Source organism: Budorcas taxicolor, chromosome 14 (assembly GCF_023091745.1).
Source record: "Budorcas taxicolor isolate Tak-1 chromosome 14, Takin1.1, whole genome shotgun sequence".
Classification (NCBI taxonomy): Eukaryota; Metazoa; Chordata; class Mammalia; order Artiodactyla; family Bovidae; genus Budorcas; species Budorcas taxicolor.
The window spans coordinates 86,462,674-86,488,021 of NC_068923.1; the positions used below are offsets into that span (position 1 = coordinate 86,462,674).

General features: G+C 38.2%; 1 protein-coding gene across 1 annotated transcript in view; it reads left to right on the forward strand.

The window, feature by feature from the left end:
- The window catches only part of PIP4P2 (phosphatidylinositol-4,5-bisphosphate 4-phosphatase 2), a 73,504-nt gene that overhangs the window by 41,429 nt on the left and 6,727 nt on the right, over positions 1-25,348 (forward strand). The window contains exons 3-5 of the mRNA XM_052651764.1: positions 924-1,030; positions 2,288-2,411; positions 12,472-12,524. Coding sequence (XP_052507724.1) covers positions 924-1,030; positions 2,288-2,411; positions 12,472-12,524 — 284 coding nt within the window. The remainder of the gene's footprint in view (positions 1-923; positions 1,031-2,287; positions 2,412-12,471; positions 12,525-25,348) is intronic.

Genomic DNA, 25,348 nt, shown 5'->3' on the forward strand with positions numbered 1-25,348 from the left:
CACTGAGGGTCGGACACAACTGAGCAACTTCACTTTGACTTTTCACTTTCATGCATTGGAGAAGGAAATGGCAACCCACTCTAGTGTTCTTGCCTGGAGAATCCCAGGGACGAAGGAGCCTGGTGGGCTGCTGTCTATGGGGTTGCACAGAGTCGGACACGACTGAAATGACTTAGCAGCAGCAGCAGCAGCAGCAGCAGCCTTTTTAGGAGACAGAGAGGTTAAGATACTAGGGGCAAGCAGGATTTAGAAAGATAAGAAATAAACTGAGGAATGTGATATGCAGCCCAGACATAAGCCTGAGTTACAATGTAATCACAAGTAAACATGATTCTGAGAGAATCGCTGAAGCAGGAACTCTGTTTGAAGAGCAACAAGGAGACAATAAATCTGGGTGAGGGGGAGCTGAAAATGTAAAACCTCTGACCTAATGCTTTTGTCAAAGTATAAACGAAGACCTGATGCTTGAAATAAACATACAGTCCCACACCTTGAGTCAGAGGCTGCATCATTCTCCACCGACACCGCTTATCTCTTCAGGCTGATTCCCTGGCTGCTGGAGCTGGACTCCAGCACTACTGTGTAGCACAAGGGACTATATTCACTATTCTGTCAATAAACCATGATGGAATAGAATATGAAACATTCCATCAGCAAATCATGATGGAATAGAATATGAAAAAGAATATATATATGTATGACCAAGTCACTTTGCTATACAGTAGAAGTTAACACAATGCTGCAAATCAACTATATTTCAATAAAATACATCATTTATGATGTAATTTTCCTTAATTTGTACTTTGATAGCACTAAGTGCAGCTTTAGATTTTTAGGATTCATTTCCTCTTTATACACAAGCAAGCTTTGGCAAACTGTACTTCAGTTAATTCGCTTTGTTTGTATTTTCTTCTCTTATCTAGCCAATCAAAAATCCCCCAACAGGGAAGAAATACGTTAGATGCCCTTGTAATTGTCTCCTCATTTGTAAGGACACATCACGGCGAATAGGATGTCCAAGACCCAATTGGTAAGACATAAAGATTCATCTATCCATTCATCTGTTCATTTGACAAGTCCTTATTAAAGATTCATTGTGTGGCAGGGTTTGTTCTAAACAGTCTTTATCCTCAAAGCAATTATAAGACCTTCAATATTTTTTCTTTGTTAAAGGAGTGATACTGCTTAGTTTGAAATTAATGGTTACAAGTATTCATAAACCAAAATTCTTGAATGAACAATTCAAGTTATCTTGATGTTATATAACTACTTAATGCACTGTAATAAATCAGTGACTCATTATATTTAACTAAGAATAACTGATTAGTTTATCTTTGAAACTTTGATATATTTCATCTTAATTTGGGAGTGTTTTAGTAATCATTGTGCACTTTACCACGTGTTAATACACTAGTCTTTGCTAAGTATAAGTGAGTGAGTCAAGTTGCTCAGTCATGTCTGACTCTTTGCGACCCCATGGACTGTAGCCCACCAGGCTCCTCCATCCGTGAGATTTTCTAGGCAAGGATACTAGAGTGGGTTGCCATTTCCTTCTCCAGGAGATCTTCCCGACTCAGGGATCGAACCCGGGTCTCCTGTGTTGTAGACAGACGCTTTACCGTCTGAGCCACCAGGGAAGTCCTTTGCTAAGTATAATCCACTTAAATAAATTCTATAGTTATTTGCCCCTGCCAAATGCCATATGGAGTGCCCAAACAGGAGTATATCAAAACCTTAACTGTATTTTTTCCCTGTGATTTCTGTCATTTTGAATGTTAGTCAGTTAAAACCCTATCTAATGGTAACTGGGGAAAAAGAAAGGAAAGGAGCCTACCATTTTCTTTTCAGTCCAACTCTTATTAAATAGATATTAAGAAGTACCAGCCTACCGAGAAAAATTTGGTTTGACTCAGCACTTTGGTATCTTCATGGCACACATATAAATGTTAATTTAGAATATTTTAACTTCTTTAGTCTTTTATCAAACTCAAGTTATCTTCCTAGATAGGATAAGATAAGGTAAGATGAGGAATGATAAGATTTGAAACTATATAGAGCAGTTAAATGGTTCCTAAGGTCCAATTCCATCTTATTTTGTTACTTTTAAAATATTGACTATTGCTATTTTCTATGATTTTGGCCCTAAAAGCTGAAACTTAATTCACTTAATTTATAAAGCAAGAGTATCTTATTTTCAATGCTGTATCACATGTTTGGGCCCTATATTGTAGGTTTTGCCCTCTCTCCATTTGTGGGATAATGAGGTTTTCCCTTTTTCTTTCCACAGTAGACGCATAATTAACCTTGGCCCAGTAATGCTTATTTCTGAAGAGCAGCCCGCTCAACCTGCATTGCCAGTCCAACCAGAAGGAACAAGGGTCGTGTGTGGGCACTGTGGAAACACGTTCCTGGTATGTAACAAGACATCTGTCAGAGACATCAGTCTGTTCAATGTAGGTCATGATCACACAGATTTGACCACTGCTTGTAGTCTTATAGTTTGGTCCAAGTGCAAATTGACCAAAGGATTAAAATAAAGACTTTTTTAAAGAAAGATAGTTAATCAGAACTTCAGTTAATAATATACTGCATTATTTGTAAATTGCATATAAGGTGCATCCTCTGACTCATTCATTTGCAAAAAGGGCCTCTCTGGATAGACCAATAATAAACAAGCACCTTGTCCTCTAGGCAGAGCAACTTGGGTATCTTAGCTTAGTGAGCAATTGAATCTACCTCCGACCCTCACCTCCTTAGTAGAGCACAGAACGTACAGCCTCATGCAGTGGCCTTGCTTGATTCTAGATTCATGGTTCTAGATTCAAGAAATATTCTTATTATAATTTATCAAAATTTTTCTGATTTTTAAATATGAAACTTGGAGTTAAGGGAATAAACTCAGTTCATTTCAGTTCAGTCTCTCAGTCCAACTCTTTGCAACCCCATGGACTGCAGCATGCTAGGCTTCCCTGTCCATCACCAATGCCCTGAGCTTGCTCAAACTCACATTCATTGAGTCAGTGATGCAATCTAACTATCTCATCCTCTGTTGTCGCCTTCTCCTCCTGCCTTCAATCTTGCCCAGCGTCAGGGTCTTTTCAAATGCGTCAGTTCTTCACATTAGGTGGCCAAAGTATTATTGAAGTTTCAGCTTCAGCATCAATCCCTCCAATGAGCATTCAGTATTGATTTCCTTTAGGATTTACTGGTTGGATCTCCTTGCAGTCCAAGTGACTCTCGAGTCTTCTCCAACACCACAGATTAGAAGCATCAATTCTTTGAAACTCAGCCTTCTTTATGATCCAACTCTCACCTCTGTACATGACTACTGGAAAAACCATAGCTTTGACTATACAGACCTTTATTGGTAAAGTAATGTCTCTGCTTTTTAATATGCTATCTAAGTTTCTCATAGCCTTTCTTCCAAGGAGCAAGTGTCTTTTAATTTCATGGCTGCACTTACCATCTCAGTGATTTTGGAGCCCAAGAAAATAAAGTCTGTCCTCTTTCCATTGTTTCCAAATCTATTTGCCATGAAATAACAGGACCGGATGCCATGATCTTCTTTTTTTGAATGTTGAGTTTTAAGCCAGCTTTTTCACCCTCCTCTTTCACCTTCATCAAGAGGCTGTTTAGCTCCTCTTCACTTTCTGCCATAAGGTGGTGTCATCTGCATATCTGAGGTTACCGATATTTCTTCCGGCAATCTTGATTCCAGCTTGTGCTTCATCCAGCCCTGCATTTTGCATGATGTACTCTGCATATAAGTTAAATAAGTAGGGTGACAATATACAGCCTTAATGTATTTCTCTCCACATTTTAAATCAGTCTGTTGTTCCATGTCCAGTTCTAACTATTGCTTCTTGACCTGCATACAGGTTTCATAGGAGGCAGGTAATATGCTCTGGTATTCCCATCTCTTCAATAATTTTGCATAGTTTGTTGTGATCCACACAGTTAAAGACTTTAATGTAGTCAATGAAGCAGAAGTCGATGTTTTTCTGAAATTCTCTTGCTTTTTCTATGATCCAGTGGATGTTGGCAATTTGATCTCTGGTTCCTCTGCCTTTTCTAAATCCAGCTTGAACATCTGTAAATTCTTGGTACACGTACTGTTGAAGCCTGGCTTGGAGAATTTTGAGCATTACTTTACTAGCATGTGAAGTGAGTGCAATTGTGCGGTAGTTTGAGCATTCTTTGCATTGCCTTTCTTTGGGATTGGAATGAAAACTGATCTCTTCCAGTCCTGTGGCCACTGCTGAGTTTTCCAAATTTGCTGGCATATTGAGTGCAGCACTTTCACAGCATCATCTTTCAGGATTTGAAATAGCTCAACTGGAATTCTATCACCTCCTCTAGCTTTGTTCATAGTGATGCTTCCTAAGGCCCACTTGACTTCATACTCCAAGATGTCTGGCTCTGGGTGAGTGATCACACTATGGTGGTTATCTGGGTCATGAAGATATTTTCTGTACAGTTATTCTGTGTATCCTTGCCACTTCTTCTTAATATCTTCTGCTTCTGTTAGGTCCATACCATTTCTGTCCTTTATTGTGCCCATCTTTGCATGAAATGTTTCCTTGGTATCTCTAATTTTCCTGAAGAGATCTCTAGTCTTTCCCATTCTATTGTTTTCCTCTATTTCTTTGCACTGATCCCTGAAGAAGGCTTTCTTATCTCTCCTTGTTATTCTTTGGAACTCTGCATTCAGATGGGTTTATCTTTCCCTTTCTCCTTTGCCTTTTGCTTCTCTTCTTTTCTCAGCTACTTATAAGGCCTCCTCAGACAGCCATTTTGCCTTTCTTTTTCTTGCGGATGGTTTTGATCACCACCTTCTGTACAATATCCCAAACCTCCATCCATAGTTCTTCCTTGGATTATCCAAATCCTTGACATGGATAATCCTTATAAACCACATTATAAGTGAGCTGACTTCAGTTGTTCAAAAATAAATATTGAGTGTGTGCCAGACACTGGGTTACATGCTTGGGAAACAGGAAAGTGCAGTCCCTGCCCTCATGGGATTTTCCAATAATAGCAGGAGAAAGACAGTTAAAACAAGAATTATGTGCTGGAAAATCCCATGGACAGAGGAGCCTGGTGGGCTGCAGTCCATGGGATCACTAGGAGTCGGACACGACTGAGCGACTTCACTTTCACTTCTCACTTTCATTCATTGGAGAAGGACAAGGCAACCCACTGCAGTGTTCTTGCCTGGAGAATCCCAGGATGGGGGAGCCTGGTGGGCTGCCGTCTATGGGGTCTCACAGAGTCGGACACGACTGAAGTGACTTAGCAGCAGCAGCAGCAGCAGCATTTAGGCTACAGCAGGGAAATACAGAATGTTCTTAGTGTATATATAGAAGCATCTAGGCTAGTTGAAGTGACATTATCTTAAGAGTAATGGAAAGCTAAAGCAGAGATTTAGAATTAAAATGTATTTGTGGATATTATGTATATAATTTATTGCATATGGGCAAGTCTGAAAAAATAAGATATTTAGGCTTTATTATTCAGAAAAATGATGAAAGTGGTTATGAATAGCGTAAAGAATTTCAGAGAGAATTAGCCAAACTGATACTAGGATAGATAAGGGAACGAGACAAAAATAAAATTAAAGACAACTGTTACAAAGCTTTATATTTAACTTTTGGAATCATCTAGAAATGAACTCTAGAGAATGATCTAAGTTAAGAGGTTAGATAGATGTATGTGACATTACTTTATATATTTATGCGTAAAAAATTTGGGGTTTAAATATTTTCCCCTCAGAAGAAAGTCACTAAGTTTTATGTAAGCCAGAAATGAACTTGTAACTTACTTAACATTCAGTGGAAGCACGTGAATCTTATTAGCATGGTAATTATGACTTAAAAATTTTATGTCTTTGGCAGGAAAGGGTGTTTTGGATTAACACCCATGGTATTTAAAGATGATTTCAAAATTCCCTGAAAACAAAGTTTTTTGTGATTAAGAGAACACAGTACTTCCCTTTAGGGTGGCTATTACCTTTGAGAATTTCAGACTAATGAGAGATGCTGAGGGTTACAAAGAATAAACTCTCCATTCTCAAGTGAGAACTTCACCTCATCGTTATTATTATGCCAATACAAGTAATCTTAGATTCTTTGTAGTAGTCTTTGTCCTTCAAACTTTCATCTAATAGGATAATTCATCAACTTATTCCATACCTTGTTTCAGCCTTGGTTTACAAGGCCCATAAGCAACTGAAACAAGTTACAAAGTCCAGTAGCTTTGAAAAATAAAACATGCAAAATCAAGGAGATGAAAAATAGGGCAGAAATATGATGAAGTCATATATAAGAATATAAGTATGTGTAATATTCAGTCCTGTGCAGTTGTTAAAATTTGACTGAATTTTAGTGGTGTGCCTTCTATAGTTAATGAAAAGAGGAAAGCATGATCTATTACAAGACATTTGTGATGTTTTCTGGAAAGTTCACATAGCAAGTTTTACTGAAATACTGAGACCTAAGAGAAAATCATTCCCATGGGTTGAAAGTATAAAGGACTGTGTCCTCAATGATATTTTTCATTTATAACAAATAATATAATATGATGTAATATAATATCACTGCCATAATGCTAAAATTATATTTACTAGAAATTCACACAATTCACAGTATTCATTTAACAGCCTGTCTGGAACAGTGGATAGTGTTGAGAAAAGCTAAATTTGTGTTTTCCAAAGCATACTCATCAGAATGCTCATTTTACAGGATAATAATAAGTATTATGTGAGTAAAGAGTTCCAAGATTATGAGGAATTGCTAGGATAAAAAAATTAAGCAGAATTTTTATAGGTATATTGTTTAGCACTTTTAGTATACAATATGTTAAAATAATAATAATTAAATAATGTTAAACCATTAAATAATAATTATTACAATTTAATTAAACTTAATTTCTTATAAATAATTAAATAATATTAAGATCCAAGAGGAAGTTTTATGTAGTATGTGTAAACATATTAAGATGTCGAAACAGTTTTGAGGGGATTATCTCACCAGACTACTGTTTTGAGGGACTTTGTTTAGAAAATAATTTTCCAGAAGAATAAAAGCATTACAGACTAGTTCTCCATGAACATAAAGAGGTTTCTTAAGACAACTAACCAGCAGAGAGTTTAATTGCGTCTGTGTGGGATAGGTGTTTTCCGTTACTGATGGAAGGCAGGTCCACGTGCTGGGTAGGGTTGGCATTTCCCAGTGAAATCTAACACAACCCATCATAGATGAGAGTTCAAACTTTGCCCGGAAGTGGGCCAATATAGTCCCTTCAGACAGGCTCCAGTTTTCTTCTCTCGTTCGTAGGGTTCTATAGTTCGGTTGCTTAGCAGAGTGAAAACAGTGAACACACTTTAAAGTAATGACATGTGTGTGCTCAGTTGCTCAGCTGGCCTGACTCTTTGTGACCCCATGGACTGAAGCCTCCCAAGCGCCTCTGTCCATGGAGTTATCCAGGCCAGAATACTGGAGTGGGTTGCCTTTTCCTACTCCAGGGGATCTTGCCAACCCAGAGATCAAATGACCCCAGTTGTCTGTTGTATCCATTAGAAAATCTAGTAGGGTACTATCAGCTGACTAGTTTTTAGTAGTATTACTTTCTTATATGCCTCCTAAGATCAATTTAAAATATACCTTGATGAAACTAAGTTATCTATTATATATTATAGAATGGTTAGAAGTAAGCCAAGTATTGGAAGACCTCTACTAAAAACAATTGGGTTTTAGAGAAGTTGCTTTTAACCCTTCTGATAGAAAATAATTTTCATAATAGCCAAAATATGGAAATAATGCAAATGCCCACAGTGGGAATGGATAAAAAGGATGTGGGGCTTACCAGGTGGTGTTAGTGGTAAAGAGATGCCAGTGCAGGAGATGCAAGAGATGTGGGTTTGATCCCTGGGTCTGGAAGATCCCCTGGAGTAGGAAATGGCAAACCCTCCCCAGTATTCTTGCCTGGAAAATTCCATGGACAAAGGAGCCTTGGTGGGCTACAGTCCCCGGGCCGCAAAGAGTTAGACATGACTGAGTGAGCACAAACAAAAATACACAATGGAATATGATTCAGCCACAGGAAATGATTTGGAGAAGGGAATGGCAACCCACTCCAGTATCCTTGCCTGGAGATCCCAGGGACAGAGGAGCCTGGCGGGCTATAGTCCTTGGGAGACTACTGAGTGACTAACACTACTACAAGAAATGAGGATATTCTGCCATTTATGACAACACAGAGGACCTTGAGCACATTTGCTAAACAAGGTAAGTGAGCCAAAGATAGATATCCCTTAATTATAGAGTGGAAAAAAATTGAACCTGTAAAAACAGGAAAATGGTGGGTACCAGAAGATGTCAGAACATGGGAGGTGGGGGATAAGACTCATGGTACAAACTTGTAACAATTAGTAAATAAGTCATGGAGATCTAAGTATAATGAAGCACAGTATAATGAACATTGTTGTAGTTCAGTCTCTCAGTTGAATCCAACTCTGTGACCCCATGGAGTGCAGCTGCCAGGCTTCCCTGTCCTTCACTATCTCCCCGAGTTTATAATGAATATAGACAGTAATAATTATAATTATGTAATGGGATAAAGGTCACTACAGTGACAACCATGTTACAATATATAAATGTATCAAAGTAGTAGACTGTACACCTTAAATTTATACAAGGTTACCTGTCAAATTTATCCAATTAAAAACAGGAAGAATTAGATATTTTTTTCTGTTGACACTTCAAGGTTCTGGCAGTAAAATTTTAAGAGTGCAGAGGCTGCATTTTAGATAAGAGAACAGTGGTAAATCCTTTCAAAAGGACAGGTATTTGCATTCATTCAAATAGATTATGACAAAGTTATTTCTAATAATACATGTTTTTCTAGTCTTAGTTGGCCACATTTAAAATAATTCTTGTAGATAACAACAAAACCAGATATGCTAGGTTCCTGCCTGTATAAGTTACTAATTATACGACAGTCTTGTTGTTTGTCAGTTATAATCAAATTTATTGTGCATAATCTGTGCTAAAATGATAAAACCTGACTAATGTCCTGTAGGTTGGTCATCTAAAAATTCTAGAATTTCTTTGCCAATGTATTAGCCTTCAAACTTGAATTTTGAGTTACTCTCTTAGTTCAGTTCAGTCGGTCAGTCATGTCTGACTCTTTGTGACCCCATGGACTGCAGCACGCCAGGCCTCCCTATCCATCACCAATTCCCAGAGTTTACTCAAACTCATGTCCATCAAGTTGGTGATGCCATCCAACCATCTTATCCTCTGTTGTCCCTTTCTCCTCTCACCTTTAATCTTTCCTAGCATCAGGGTCTTTTCAAATGAGTCAGTTCTTTGGATCAGGTGGCCAAAGTATTGGAGTTTCAGCTTCAGCTTTCAGCTTTAAGGGGTTTCATAATTGCTTCCTCAGCCACTTTGCTTCTTTTAACAAAGAAAAACTTAAATTTGTTTTTTATAAATAAAATTTGCAATGACATTACAAGTTCAACAAGGGTTTCCCTTGTGGCTCAGCTGGTGAAGAATCCACCTGCAATGCAGGAGACCTGAGTTCGATCCCTGGGTTGGGAAAATCACCTGGAGAAGGGAAAGGCTACCCACTGCAGTATTCCGGCCTAGAGAATTTCTTGAACTGTATAGTCCATGGGATTGCAAAGAGTTGGACATGACTGAGTGACTTTCACTTTCACTACAAGTTCAACAACTGTCTTATAACTAATTACAAATATATAAAAAGTAATTAGTAAGATTTCTATATTCTTCACTTCTTAATGTTCTATGCCAATTTCTATAAAAATCTATGTACGTCTCTAGTGCATTAATTTTAGCATTTTTATTATTAATAATAAGCTTTGAAATAAATTCGTTACAAAATAAGTAGTGAAAGAAACAGTTATCGGTGCTTGAAAAAACTGTAGCCTTGGTTTAGCTTTCTCAAATATTGAAAAATAATCATTGTGAAAAGAGTGAACATTCATGTAAAGTTTCATTTCTAGTTTATTTACCTTAGGTCTGTGTATTCCTACTGTGATTGAGAGAGATTATTTCAAAATTACATAACTTTCAGAAAGTTTGAAATTAAAATGAATAAAAAGAAGTCCAAACTCAGATTTATTTGTCTTTTTAGAAGTTAATCATTAAAAAAATTTTTTAAAGTCATGTATCAGATATTTTCTGAACATTATCTTCTGTTGTGTGGAAAACATTTGAATATGCCTAACTTATTGAAGCCCCACTATAGCTAGAACTTGAGAGTTATGAAGAAAAAAGAGTGACCTGGAATCATAAACAAAAATTAATATTAATGAAAGAAAGGTTATTTTGATGATAAAACTGTTAATGTACTTGAAGGAATTCTATAAAGGAAGTGTACACTTTACAAGAAGATATGTAGAAAAGCAAATGATGGGAGGTAAAAGCAGGCAGATTTTTTACCAGATGAGCCACAAGGGAAACCCTTGTTGAACTTGTAATGTCATTGCAAATTTTGTTTATAAATAACAAATTTAAGTTTTTCTTTGTTAAAAGAAGCAAAGTGGCTGAGGAAATACATTTTTGTGGTGAAGAGTTACTTTTTTATTAATTATTTTTTAATTGGAGGATAATTGCTTTGCAATGCTGTGTTGGTTTCTACCATACAACAATGAAAATCACTCATAATTATATGTATATATGTGTGTGTGAAGTGAAGTGAAGTCACTCAGTCGTGTCCGACTCTTTGCGACCCCATGGATTGTAGCCCACCAGGCTCCTCCCTCCACGGGATTCTCCAGGCAAGAGTACTGGTGTGGGTTGCCATTTCCTTCTCCAGGGGATCTTCCCGACCCAGGGATCAAACCGGGGTCTCCCGCATTCCCAGCAGACGCTTTAACCTCCTAGCCACCAGCAATTTGGCCATATATATATGTGTATATATATGTATATATACATGTATCCTTTCCCTCTTGACTGCCATCCTACCATCTATCTCCCCATGCTACATAGCATCTTCCCGCTAGCTATCTATTTTGCACATGGTAGTGTATATATGTCAGTGCTAGTAATACTTATTTTAAACTTATATTGCACATCTTTTCAAACACTTTAACCTACTTTTAATGCCAGTAAGCTGTTTCAAGCATCTGGATAACAGTACTGTGGGGAAGGTAGCCCGCTTTATCCCTATATTACAGGGAAGATATAGCTAATAAAGTTGAAGCTCTGATTTTTCCAGTAGTCATGTACAGGGATGAGAGTTGGACCATAAAGAAGGCTGAGTGCCAAAGAATTGATGCTTTTGAACTGTGGTGCTGGAGTAGACTCTCAAGAGTCACTTGGACTGCAAGGAGATCCAACCAATCAATCCTAAAGGAAATCAGTCTTGAATATTCATTGGAAGGACTGATGCTGAAGCTGAAACTCCAATACTTTGGCCACCTGATGCAAAGAACTGACTTATTAGAAAAGACTCTGATGCTGGGAAAGATGAAAGGCAGGAGCAAAAGAGGGCAATACAGGATGAGATAGTTGGATGGCATCATCGACTCAGTGGACGTGAGTCTGAGCAAACTCCAGGAGATAATGAAGGGCAGGGAAGCCTGGCATGCTGCAGTCCATGGGATCGCAATGAATGACTGAACAACAACACAGGGAAGAAAACTGAGAGAAAGTTGTTCATAGGAGTGTGTTTTTTGTTTTTTTTTTTACATAGAATAAGCAACTATAAGCAGAAAGCAGTTTCCTCGCATTAATTCTCAGTTCAGCTCAGTCGTGTCTGACTCTTTGTGACCCCATGGACTGCAGCACGCCAGGCCTCCCTGTCCATCACCAACTCCCGGGGTTTACTCAAACTCATGTCCATCGAGTCGATGATGCCATCCAACCATCTCATCCTGTGTCATCCCCTTTTCCTCCTGCCTTCACTCTTTCCCAGCATCAGGGTCTTTTCAAATGAGTCAGTTCTTCACATCAGGTGGCCATTAGTTCTACTTGTATCTAATTTGTTTTATTTACCTTGTGCATTTTCTATATAAATAGAATAATTGTATTTTGGTATTGAGTCTTAATATCCATGTATTTTTAAAAGCTAGTCATTAATATTCAGAGAAGAAACAACTTTGGAGATATATGAAATATATTTTTATTTTCTGATAATGGACTGAGACATAAAGCTGAGTAAAATGACCCCAATTATGACATGACATTCAGTTTTCATTGTAAAGCAAACCTAGATTGCATCAGAAAATCGGGAAAACCTTGGGAACTGTTTCAGAGGGGAAGTGTAACCTTTACTTTAAGGGAGGGGGAGATGAGTTGGAGGGGGGAAGCTCATATAAACATGAAAAGGTTGATGGCTTCTGGAGTGATCCCTGAGAACATTTGAACTAAAAGAAACAGCTTATCAGATTGGATAGTTTTCCGTTGTTTTTCTTTTCAACCTCTCTTCTCATTTATTTTACAGTGGATGGAATTGAGGTTCAACACTCTGGCAAAATGCCCACACTGCAAAAAAATGTAAGTTCTGTACCAATGGCAACACTACTGGGAAATATTTGAGAACAATTTAAACAGTTCAGAATTTTCACTGAAGTAAATTTCGATTTTAAGATATAGTTCAGAATGTATGCATGGTTAACATGTTTATGATTTTCAAAACTAAAAAAAAAGACATCTTTGAACTGATTCATATATTCCATTTTTCAATTAAAATGATTGGACTTAACCTATTCTCTAAAGGTAAAGCAATTTCTAAGAAGGTGGACATTACAAAAACTAACTGTAACCTAGTGAGGATTTTCAAATGTTCTAAGTGGCTATAATTTGTTTTAAATAATCTAAAATTTATATTTTTAAAAGTGGGCTATAATCTAGGAGAAAGCCAGATTTCAGGGGGTTAATAATTAGGTCATTGAATGGCAACATTTTTATAATTATTTCTCTCTCTTAACTGTTTAATTTCTCTGTGTTCCTAAATGGTGTACCTAGGAAAAAATAACAAAAAGCAATATAACAATGGGAAAAAAATAGATATTTTGATTAAAGACATTTTATGCCATCTGTGTTGAGAGTCCCCAAGTCACCCTAAGGGTTTTTGACATTTTAGGAGAACTAGTAGGAATTCGGAGGAGGCAATGGCACCCCACTCCAGTACTCTTGCCTGGAAAACCCCATGGACGGAGGAGCCTGGTGGGCTGCAGTCCATGGGGTCGCTAAGAGTCGGACACGACTGAGCGGCTTCACTTTCACTTTTCACTTTCATGCACTGGAGAAGGAAATGGCAACCCACTCCAGTGTTCTTGCCTGGAGAATCCCAGGGACGGAGGAGCCTGGTGGGCTGCCGTCTATGGGGTCGCACAGAGTCGGACACGACTGAAGCGACTTAGCAGCAGCAGTAGGAATTAGTATACAGTTGTACTCACAGCTTTATGGTGAACACATGCAAAGTAAAATCAGCAAAAGAAAAAAGGCACCTGGAGCAGTCTGGAGGAAACCAGGAGCAAGCTTTCAAGAGTCCTCTCCCGGTGGAGTCACACAGGATTTATTCCTCCATCAGTAAACTGTTACAAAACATGTGAAATGTTGTGGGGGGCTTCCCCCTTGGCTCGGCAGTAAAGAATCTGCCTGCAATGCAGGAGACGTGGGTTGTATCCCTGGGTTGGGAAGATCCTCTGAGGAGGAAATGGTAACCCACTCCAGTATTCTTGCCTGGAAAATTCCATGGACAGAAGAGCCTGGTGGGCTGCATACAGTCTGTGAGGTCTTTTAGAGTCGGGCATGCCTAAGCATACACGCATGTGAAATATTTTTGACAAGAGAAGCTTATTGGAGACTCAATGTCCAAGGTATAATTTGAGCTGGTCACATAGGCACCTGTTGCATAGCACATACCACAATTCCATACTCCCAGAAGGAAAGCAGGCATTCGACATAAACCATAGTTTACTTTGTAGAAGCAGTTTAGGCATAGCAAACCACTCATCAGTAAGGGAATAGTTAGAACTATTTTGAAATCTAAGTTCCCAGGAGAATAGCTGGACAGCTATATTAACTGTTTTCTGCATAACATCTATTTTGATAATAAAATTTCAATTCAAAAATTACTGTTTTCCACTTACATGTGTGTAAAGTAAGCAAAGGAAATTAAACTGGAATGTTTTGGTAATTCAATATTTAAAATGAAAAATATGAACTCATAGTTAAATTTTTGTGATCCTTTGAATGAAGTAAGTAAATACTGTATCTATTTTGAGAGTAAAGCAATTCTAAGAATGGTTTATACGAGGAAAGAATTTAAAAATGTCTGAGAAGTAGAACATATATAACAAGATATCTCCTTTTATTTGTGCTATGATTGATTGCTATGATTCCAGCTGAATATAATCCTATGAGAATAACTTTACAGCATATTTCTAGCTTCAAAGGAACAGATATTTCCTTTTTTATTTGTGAAATTAATCATCTGAATGTTTAACTTAGCTGAATCTAAGACAAGTCTGCACATGGCGAAGCAAAGTGGATAACCTCAGATAAGTGCACAGAAAATGGATACTTCAGGGACATACCAAACACACATGTGTGTGAATATGTGTGTGAATAATCCATATTTCTGTATGTTACCTATATTTTCCCAAAAATGAAGACAATTAAATTACATCCTCACCAGAAGGATTAAGTTAGATTTTAAAAAACCTTTTAGAAAATAAAAAACAGAGACTTCTCATGATTAGCAGATTGTGTGCTAAGCATAGTGATCATGCCTTTGTATGCACATATACTATTTGTAATCTTTACAAGTCCTGGGTAGCAGGAATTATTATCCTCATTTTATAAATGAGGAGCTGTTAGAAAGGACAATGATTTTGCTCAAGTGACTTGCTTGGTTGGTTTATTTTAGAACAATGGCAATATTTTACTAATAAGAAAGAAGTATTGAATGTTTAGATATTCTACCACAAGGCTGTGTTCTAGTGTAAGAAGAATTCGTATCTCTTTCTTAAGGAACAATTTGCCTAGAAATTCACTTGAAATAAATCAGCTTAAATGTCATTCTTAGAGGAATGTGTATAGAATTGGAATCACATGCTGAACACGAGAGGACTTAGGACATTCATTACTTATTTGAGGAAAGATCATGTTATCACATGAACACTCACGGGTCATATCTAGATTTCTTTTCTCTTTGAATATTTTTCTTAACAAAATGATGAGTCGTCTATTGAAGTAAGATTCTGAGATTTTTATTTTTTAAACTCAAATAGCAAATATCCTAAAATTATTTTTTTGTTATAGAAATTACTAAATCATTGTTATGGAACTAGCATTATTTTTATATCTCACAAAACAAGTTGGGGGAGTACCTTCCCCCAGGGCTCCAGAGACCAAGAAACATTTTTTAATGTCACTGTTTCTTATTCCCACAATCACCGAGGCTATAACAGCTAATGGTGAGGTTTCTCTTTCGATTAGGCAACCTGTGGCTAATGCTGGACAGGAGTTGTAGTCCTAGCATTCTGAAATGTCAACCTGGACCATTTTCCCATGAAAATGTTTTAATGGATTTACGACTAGTGACATGATGACTTAATCCATGATAATTATCAATAAATATCATTCCTTCCACATCACTGAGGTACTTTTGTGTGGATCTCTTTCTACCATTTTAAACAAAAGCAATTTAAAACCTCTTATTCTCATAAGTTGGGGCTTCTCTGATGCCTCAGTGGTAAAGAATCTGCCTGCTAGTGCAGGAGACATGGGTTCGATCCCTGATCAGAAATATCCCCTGGAGAAGGAAATGGCAACTCATTCCAGTATTCTTGCCTGGGAAATCCCAGGGATGAAGGAGCCTGGCAGGCTACAGTCTGCAGGATTGCAAAGGGCTCAGAGACGACTTAGCAACTAAACAACAGCAATAAATTCTCATAAATTATCATTTTACTTTTCTGGTTAGTGCTTGCTTTTATAATTATTCACTAATTCAACAGTTCTGTGCTGGGTACCAACTGCTCAAAATAAAGATACAATCTTGCCTTCAAGGAACTTTATCTTATGGATATGTGGAAGAGAACAGACAATTACAACAAAATTGTACGATAAAGTGCTTTGGAAGGTTATACTTAGCATGTTCTGCTCCGAAGAGGTCCTAATCCAGACTGGAGGGAAGCGGAATATGAAAGGAAGCTTCCAGAAAAGAGGGATATTAAAGGTGACTGGTGATGCAATATACTTAAGTGAAGAAAGGGAAGAAGCTACAACCCAGAATACTCTACCCAGCAAGACTGTAGTTCAGATTTGACAGAGAAGTCAAAAGCTTTCCAGCCAAGCAAAAGTTAAGAGAATTCAGCACCGCTGAACCAGCTTTACAAGTGCTAAAGCAGTTTTTCAAGACAGGAAACACAAGAGAAGGGAAATACCTATAAAAATAAACCCAAAACAATTAAAATTGTAATAGAATCATACATACTGATAATTAACTTAAATGTAAATGGATTGCATGCACTAATCAAGGGCTTCCCCAGTGGCTCAGTGGAAAAGAATCTGCCTGCAGTGCAGGAGCCATAGAAGTCACCAGTTCGATCCCTGGTCTGGGAGGATCCCCTGGAGGAGAGCATGGCAACCCACTCCAGTATTCTTGCCAGGAGAATCTCCATAGACAGGCTACAGTCCATAGGGTCACAAAGAGTTGGACACGACTGAAGCAACAGCATGCTTGCACTAACAAAAAGACCTAAACTGGCTGGGTAGATGAAGACATGTGCATTTATGCCCTTCCACTTACCACATCACTCTACTTAACCCCCTACATTGTATATAAATATTTTAAAATTTATTTATTTTAATTGGAGGACAATTACTTGGCAACACTGTGGTGTTTTTGAATCAGCCTCAGGTATACATGCATCCCCCGACCTGGAACCCTGCTTGCAGCTCCCTCCCCACCCCACCCCTTTGGGTTGTCCCAGAGCACCAGTTTTGGGTGCCCTGCTTCATGCATCGAACTTGCACTGGCCACCTGTTTTACGTGTGGTAATGTACATGTTTGAGTGCTACTGGGTTAATCATGTTTCCATTATGGCTTGCAACTGTAATTATCTTTTATTTTTTGTTTGGCTGTTGATTGTGAAAATGGATAAATATCTTTCACTATAGTGATTATGTAACTATTATTCATTTTAATATGTTGAATTAAATAATGGAATTATATATCACTGTATATATGCATCTAATTATACTTAAGAATTATATATCACAGAAAATAATAGAATTATATATCACTAACTATCATTTAATATAAAAACCTATAATCACTCTTTAAAATCCAGAAGTACACTAAAATTATCTTGGAATTTCCTGAAAAATGCAAATGCCCAGGTATTGCTACTTTTTTGAAAACTCCAAATGTGATAATAATGAGCAAACTAGCTGACATATTGAGTGCAGCGCTTTCACAGCATCATGTTTTAGGATTTGAAATAGCTCCACTGGTATTTCATCTCCTTCACTAGCTTTGTTCATAGTGATGCTTTTGAAGGCCTACTTGACTTCACATTCCAGGATGTCTGGCTTTGGCTGAGTGATCACACCATCATGGTTATCTGGGTCATTAAGACCCTTTTTGTACAGTTCTTCTATGTATTCTTCTTAATCTCTTCTGTTTCTGTTACGTCCACTGTTTCTGTCTTTTATTGTGCCCTTCTTTGCATGAAGTGTTCCCTTGGTATCTCTAATTTTCTTGAAGAAGTCCACAGTCTTTCCCATTCTATTGGTTTTTGTTTCTTTGCATTGCTCCCTTAAGAAGGCTTTCTTATCTCTCCTTGTTCTTTGGAACTCAGCATTCAGATGGGCCTATCGTTCCTTTTCTCCTGTGCGTTTCACTTCTCTTCTTCTCTCAGTTATTTGTAAGGCCTCCTCAGACAGCCATTTTGCCTGTTGCATTTCTTTTTCTTGGTGTGGTTTTGATCACAGCCTCCTATACCATGTTATGAACCTCTGTCCATAGTTCATCAGGCACTCTGTCTGTCAGAGCTAATCCCTTGAATGTGTTTGTCACTTCCACTGTATAATCATAAGGGATTTGATTTAGGTTATACTTGAATGGCCTAGTGGTTTTCCCTACTTTCTTCACTTTGTCTGAATTTTGCAATAAGGAGTTCATGATCTGAGCCACAGTCAGCTCCTGGTCTTGTTTTGGCTGACCCTATAGAGCATCTCCATCTTTGGCTGCAAAGAATATAACATAATCAATCTGATTTCAGTACTGACACACAAATGAATATAAATAAAATAGGAAATATGAATATCATATTGGATTGTATTACTGTCAATACATTGGTTATAATATCGTATAAATGTTGCCATTGGGGAAACTGGTTAGAAAACAAATGAGATCTCTCTGTATTGTTTCTTATAACAGCTTTTGAGTCAACATTTGTCTAAAACAAAAAAAATTAATTAACCCAAACAATAAGCAGGCAGCCTTTTAAAAACACAACGAAACTTGTAGAAATTAAAAGTTACAGAAGTGAAAATACAGTAGAACAAGCTAACCAGCAGATCAGATTAATTCGACAGATGAAGCTGTGGATTGGAAGACAGAATTAAGTAAATTACCTAGAATCCATCAGAGAGAAATATAAAAATAAAATTAAAAGGAATACATGTAAGAGCATCTGATATATTTCTAATTTAGGAGGAAAAAGTAGAGAATGGGATAGAGGTATTTTGAAGAGATAATCCCTAAGGATTTTCAGAGATATGATAGGTATGATCCCATAGATTCAAAAAGCACAATGAACCCCAAGCAGAATAAATAAATGAGTTATAGTGAAATTTCAGACAACTAAGATAAATAGAGGGTATTAAAAGCAGAGACAGAAAAGGCAGATTTTTAGTGTGAAAAAGATAGCGGTTCTGGCAGCAAGCCTCTCAATAGCAACAAGGGAAGCCAAAAAGTTTAAAAATACTTCAAAGTTCTAAGAGAAATCAACTGTCAAACTGTTGTTGTAGACCTATCTAAACCATCACAGGCTAATGAAGTTGTAAAAAAGATATTGGCAAGTGCAGAACTAACTAACCAGTCAGAACAATCTTCCCAACCCAGGGATCGAACCCGGGTCTCCCACATTGCAGGCAGATCCCCACCAGCAGTAAAAACCAAAACAGAGTGGTTGCCATTCTGATACCCTCACTAAAGAGACTGATGAGAGATGAACTCAGGGAAAATATCCCTGAAGACATTTCTGCACTGCAAGAGTAAAGAAAGTATGAGCCAAGAAATGCTAAACATTCGTCAGAAGCACTGACTGACTGTAAAATAGCAAACACAATAACAATGGGACTTCCCGGGCGGTCCAGGGGTTAAGAATCCACCTGCCAGTGGAAAGGATACAGGTTTGATCCCTGATCTGGGAACGAAGATCCCACGTGAGTGAGTGAGTGAAGTCGCTTAGTCGTGTCGACTCTTTGCAACCCTATGGTCTGTAGCTTGCCAGGCTCCTCTGTCCATGGGATTTTCCAGGCAAGGATACTGGAGTGGGTTGACGTTTAGGCAAATAAGTCCCAGCGCTAACGGTACTGAGCCTGTGCTCTGGAGGCCGTGAGCCCAGCTATTGAGCGCACTCCCGGCTTATGCTGAAGCCCACACGCCCGAGAGAGTGTCCTCCAGCACAGGGGAAGCCAGGCAGTGAGAAGTTTGCACAGCGCAGCCAGAGCGTAGATCCGGCTCACTGCGACTAGAGACAGCCTGTGCGCAGCAGCGGAGACCTAGGGCAGCCAAAATGAATAAATTAAAAAAACGATAACAGGGGCTTCCCTGGTGGCTCAGTGGGAGAGAATCCACCTGTCAGTTGCAGGAGACGTGGGTTCGATCCCTGGTCGGGGAGAATCCCACCTGCTATGGAGCAACTAAGCCCATGCGCTGTAAGGACTGAAGCCCACATGGCCTGGAGCCCTGCTCTCTTAACAGGCCAGGCCCCGGCAGTGAGAAGCCAGCACCCTGCAGCTGGAGAGTGGCCCCTGCTTGCCACAACTGGAGAAAAAGCCCACACAGCAACAAACACCCAGCACAGCCAAAATATATAAGTAATACAAATCTTCATTTTTATTTAATAAATTTAATTTATTTAATATTTTATTTAATAGATTTAATTTATTAATTCAATAAATTTAAATTATTTCTTAAATAAAAATAGATAAATAATAAAATTATAAGAAAACAATAACAAATACTATTAATGCTAACAAATTTGGAGAAACAAAAATAGAATTGAACTGACATTGAAGAACAAAAACACATAACATGGGAATGGAGTATTTGGAGTTAAAGCTTTCTAAGATCCTTGCATTTGTTGGAAAGATAGATTTTTCAAATGATTTTAGTTTTCAAATGGTGTGCATATTAAAATTTAAGTTCCACTGCTAATTAAATAGAAATATACATCATTATGCCAGCAAATTTGGAAAACTCAGCAGTAGCCACAGGACTGGAAAAAGTCAGTTTTCATTCCAATCCCAAAGAAAGGCAATGCCAAAGAATGCTCAAATTACCACACAGTTGCACTCATCTCACACGCTAGTAAAGTAATGCTCAAAATTCTCCAAGCCAGGCTTCAGCAATACATGAACCGTCAACTTCCAGATGTTCAAGCTGGTTTTAAAAAAGGCAGAGGAACCAGAGATCAAATTGCCAACATCTGCTAGATCATCGAAAAGCAAGAGAGTTCCCCAAAAACATCCATTTCTGCCTTATTGCCTATGCCAAAGCCTTTGACTGTGTGGATCACAATCAACTGTGGAAAATTCTGAAAGAGATGGAAATACCAGACCACATGACCTGCCTCTTGAGAAACCTATATGCAGGTCAGCAAGCAACAGTTAGAACTGGACATGAAACAACAGACTGGTTCCAAATAGGAAAAGGAGTACATCAAGGCTGTATATTGTCACCCTGCTTATTTAACTTATATGCAGAGTACATCATGAGAAACACTGGACTGGAAGAAACACAAGCTGGAATCAAGATCGCCGGGAAAATATCAATAACCTCAGATATGCAGATGACACCACCCTTATGGCAGAAAGTGAAGAGGAACTAAAAAGCCTCTTGATGAAAGTGAAAGAGGAGAGTGAATAGGTTGGCTTAAAGCTCAACATTCAGAAAACGAAGATCATGGCATCTGGTCCCATCAGTTCATGAGAAATAGATGGGGAAACAGTGGAAACAGTGTCAGACTTTATTTTGGGGGGCTCCCAAATCACTGCAGATGGTGACTGCAGCCATGAAATTAAAAGACACTCACTCTTTGGAAGAAAAGTTATGACCAACCTAGATAGCATATTCAAAAGCAGAGATATTACTTTGCCAACAAAGGTCCATCTAGTCAAGGCTATGGTTTTTCCAGTGGTTATGTATGGATGTGAGAGTTGGACTGTGAAGAAAGCTGAGTACCGAAGAATTGATGCTTTTGAACTGTGGTGTTGGAGAAGACTCTTGAGAGTTCCTTGGACTGCAAGGAGGTTCAACCAGTTCATCCTAAAGGAGATCAGTCCTGGGTGTTCATTGGAAGGACTGATACTAAAGCTGAAACTCCAATATGTTGGCCACCTCATGCGAAGAGCTGACTCATTTGAGAAGACCCTGATGCTGGGAGGGATTGGGGGCAGGAGGAGAAGGGGATGACAGAGGATGAGATGGCTGGATGGCATCACTGACTAGATGGACATGAGTTTGAGTAAACTCCGGGAGTTGGTGATGGACAGGGAGGCTTGTCGTGCTGTGATTCACGGGGTCACAAAGAGTCGGACATGACTGAGCGACTGAACTGAAGTAAACTGATACATCATTAAAATTCAAAATAGTAGGTAGCAAATGAAATAAGAGCATCAGCTGCTGCTGCTGCTAAGTCGCTTCAGTCGTGTCCGACTCTGTGCAACCCCATAGACAGCAGCCCACCAGGCTCTCCTGTCCCTGGGATTCTCCAGGCAAGAACACTGGAGTGGGGTGCCATTCCCTTCTCCAGCGCATGAAAGTGAAGTGAAAGTGAAGTCGCTCAGTGGTGTCCAACTCTTCGCAACCCCATTGACTGCAGCCTACCAAGCTCCTCTGTCCATGGCATTTTCCAGGCAAGAGTACTGGAGTGGGGTGCCATTGCTTTCTCCAAAGAGCATCAGAGTCAATCCAAAAGAAATCTAGAAAAGGGGATGGAGGGCAAAGAAAACAGAGAGTAGAAAACCAAAATAAGAAGAAATAATCAATGTATATTAGTTGTCAGAATATATGTTAACTTATTAAACTTGTGAGAAATTATCAGACTAGATTTAAGTACATCTTTATGCAATTTGAAGATGAAACGCATAAAATATGAGAACATGGAATAAAAGTAAAAAGTGAAACTGTGAAACACTAACCAAAAGGAAAGATATACCAGGCAAACACTAACCAACAGTAAAAGAGCAATAGTAATACTAGGTCAAATACCAGAGACTGCTGTTCTTCTCTTCCTTACAGTGGAACTGTCAGTCTTAATGGCTGCTCAGCTAGAGACTCCGCTTCCTAACCTCTCTTGCAGATGGTTGTGACCATGTGTTTGTGTTGAGGACCATGGAATATGAACAAAAGTGATTACTACATCTTCCTGGAACTCTATTTAAAGACAAAACCTGCTTGTCCTGCTTTTTACTCCCTTCTTCCAGTTGCTTGGAGAAGGCACCTGCAGTAGGATGTTTGTTACCATATTGAGTGAGTGGCAGTCATGGAACAGAACTGTTTACTAGCCCTTGGGTGTACGTTTACCTTTGAATTCTTATGTGCAAGAGAAATAAAGCTACTGTTTTCTAGATTTCTCTGTTATGACATTTTAGCATATACCTTAATATATCATATGCTTTAGGGTATTGTTATCATTATGGTCACTTCATCAGAAATATAAATTCCAAACTTGTGTGCAACAAGTAATCTAACTTTGATATATGTAGAATAAAAATGAATAATTATAAGAACTATGCTCTTGACAATCAACATAAATGCTGCCAACTAAAAAACAAGGCACAGTGTGAGAGTTGGGAGTTAAGTTTTATCAGGGATAGATACTGCTCCAGAGAGGTAGGGAGGAAGGTCAGTATATGTGTGATTTTGGTGAAGGGGGAGTACATGCAATCAAGCACCAATTTTTGCAGAAGATTGCTACTGGTCTTATGAAGTCATTAGTCACTACTAGTGACTCTTACTACCCCTAGTAGACATGAGAGGAGTTGACATTAGTGCTTTTCTAGAAATGAGGAGCTGCAAGAATTGGGCTCATAAAATCTCCTGAAAAGATCTATCTGAAGACCTGGTCTGCCAGATTTTCTCAGAGAACAAAGTGTCTCATTCCTGAACTCCACCCTGAACTCCTTTCAGGGAGGGTTGAAGGTCAGTAAGCTGCAGCAGCTCATGATTTAATCCTTGAGGTAGCTGGCAAGTGCCAATTTGTAGCTGGCGATGCAAAAAGCAAAACTGTAATACTTTTAGAAGAAAAGGTAGAAAAATATTTTTATGACAGAAGTAGAAAAGAACTTCCTAAAAAAGTACAAACATTAAAGGAAAAGATTGGTAGTTTTGACTATATTAGAAGTACTTTGTATTACATTGGTATCACTGGTAAATACTCATATCAAAATATGTTATTAAAGATGAATTTGTAAAAACATACTATAAGAAGATATGTATAGGGACTTCCCTGGCAGTCCAGTGGCTAAGACTTCACCTTCCAGTGCAGGGGCTGTGGGTTCAATCACAGGTCAGGGAGCTAAGACCTCACATGCTTCATGGCCAAAAAAACAAAACGCAAAACAGAGCACTATTGTAACAGATTCAATAAAAACTTCAAAAATAGTCCATATTAAAAAATCCTTTAAAAAAAGATATGTGTGGTATATATAGCTGCATGGAATAGTATGCAGACTGTATAAATATCATCTATGAATTATCTAAATACAGCCCAAGACAAAGAGACAATAGGTATGAACAAGCAATTAATAGAAAAAATCAGTAGTCAACATGCATAAGAGAAGATGTCCAACCTCACTACAAATTAGTTATATATTAATACATAATAAATCCACAATGAAATACCATTCACACTCATGAAATTCTCAAACCTGAGAACATTACCAAGTGTTGAAGTGTTAATGAGGATATAGGTAGAACAATGGAAGTTCTCATATAGTGTCAGTGGAGATATAAATTTGGCATTTGTGAAAAGTAAAGATATGTCTACAGTACAACCCAGTAATTCTATTCCTAGGTATATGTTTGATAAATTCCTGCATATTTACCTAAGGAAACATTTAGAGTGTATTTGAAACAGTCTTGTTATAATAGCAAAAAAAAACAAAAAATTTTTTAAGTCCCTGACTGTCCATCAGCAAGAAGAATGAGCAAGCTCCGTGTGTGTGTGTGTGTGTGTGTGTGTGTGTGTGTAATGGAAGATAGTTGTGAAAATGAACGAAGTTAATTTCTGCATGTGAATATGGGAAAGTCATGTAGAGTATCAAGGGGGAAAAAACAAGTCACAGAAGCAAACAGTTTAACACATGTATGTGTAAAAAGTTTTAATACTTGCAAAACAATATTATGTGTTACATACAGATACCACATTTGTATTAAATGTATAAGAGATTTTATTATCCATGCAATAGGTGTTTTTGGTCATTGCCTTTCCTTGTGATAAGATGGCATTTGGGTTATAAAGTAGTGGTAAATTATTTCTTTCCTGTGAAGATTTTCCAGAGGTAGAGACTGTTTATGTTGAGTGATGAAAAATGAGCGTGGGTTTTCTACGTATTAGAAAACTAAAGTGTGTTTCTAAACACACTTTAAACACAAAAGTGTGTTCCTTTGCCTCATAGAAAAGCTGCTACAGTATTCACTTAGAAACTTTTGACTTATTCTAGTAAATTCAGTTGCCTTCTAATCCATGGTAGATTGGGCTTCCGTTGTGGCTCAGCTGGTAAAGAATCTGCCAGCAACGCGGGAGATCCGGGTTCGATCCCTGGGTTGGGAAGATCCCCTAGAGAAGGGAAAGTCTACCCACTCCAGTATTCTGGCCGGGAGAATTCTATGGACTGTATAGCCCATGGGGTCACAAAGAGTCAGACACAACTGAGCCACTTTCACTTTCACTTCCATTGTAGATTAGACCACCAGAGGCAGATACTTAGGTAAATGAGAAATGATGGCCAGCTGTGATATATAACACAGGAGAAATCACCAAATGCACACATGGTTATTAAAAGTAGTCAAAGTTAAATATAACATACAGAGAGTGAGTCACAGATTCCCTATTAACTCCAGGTGATAG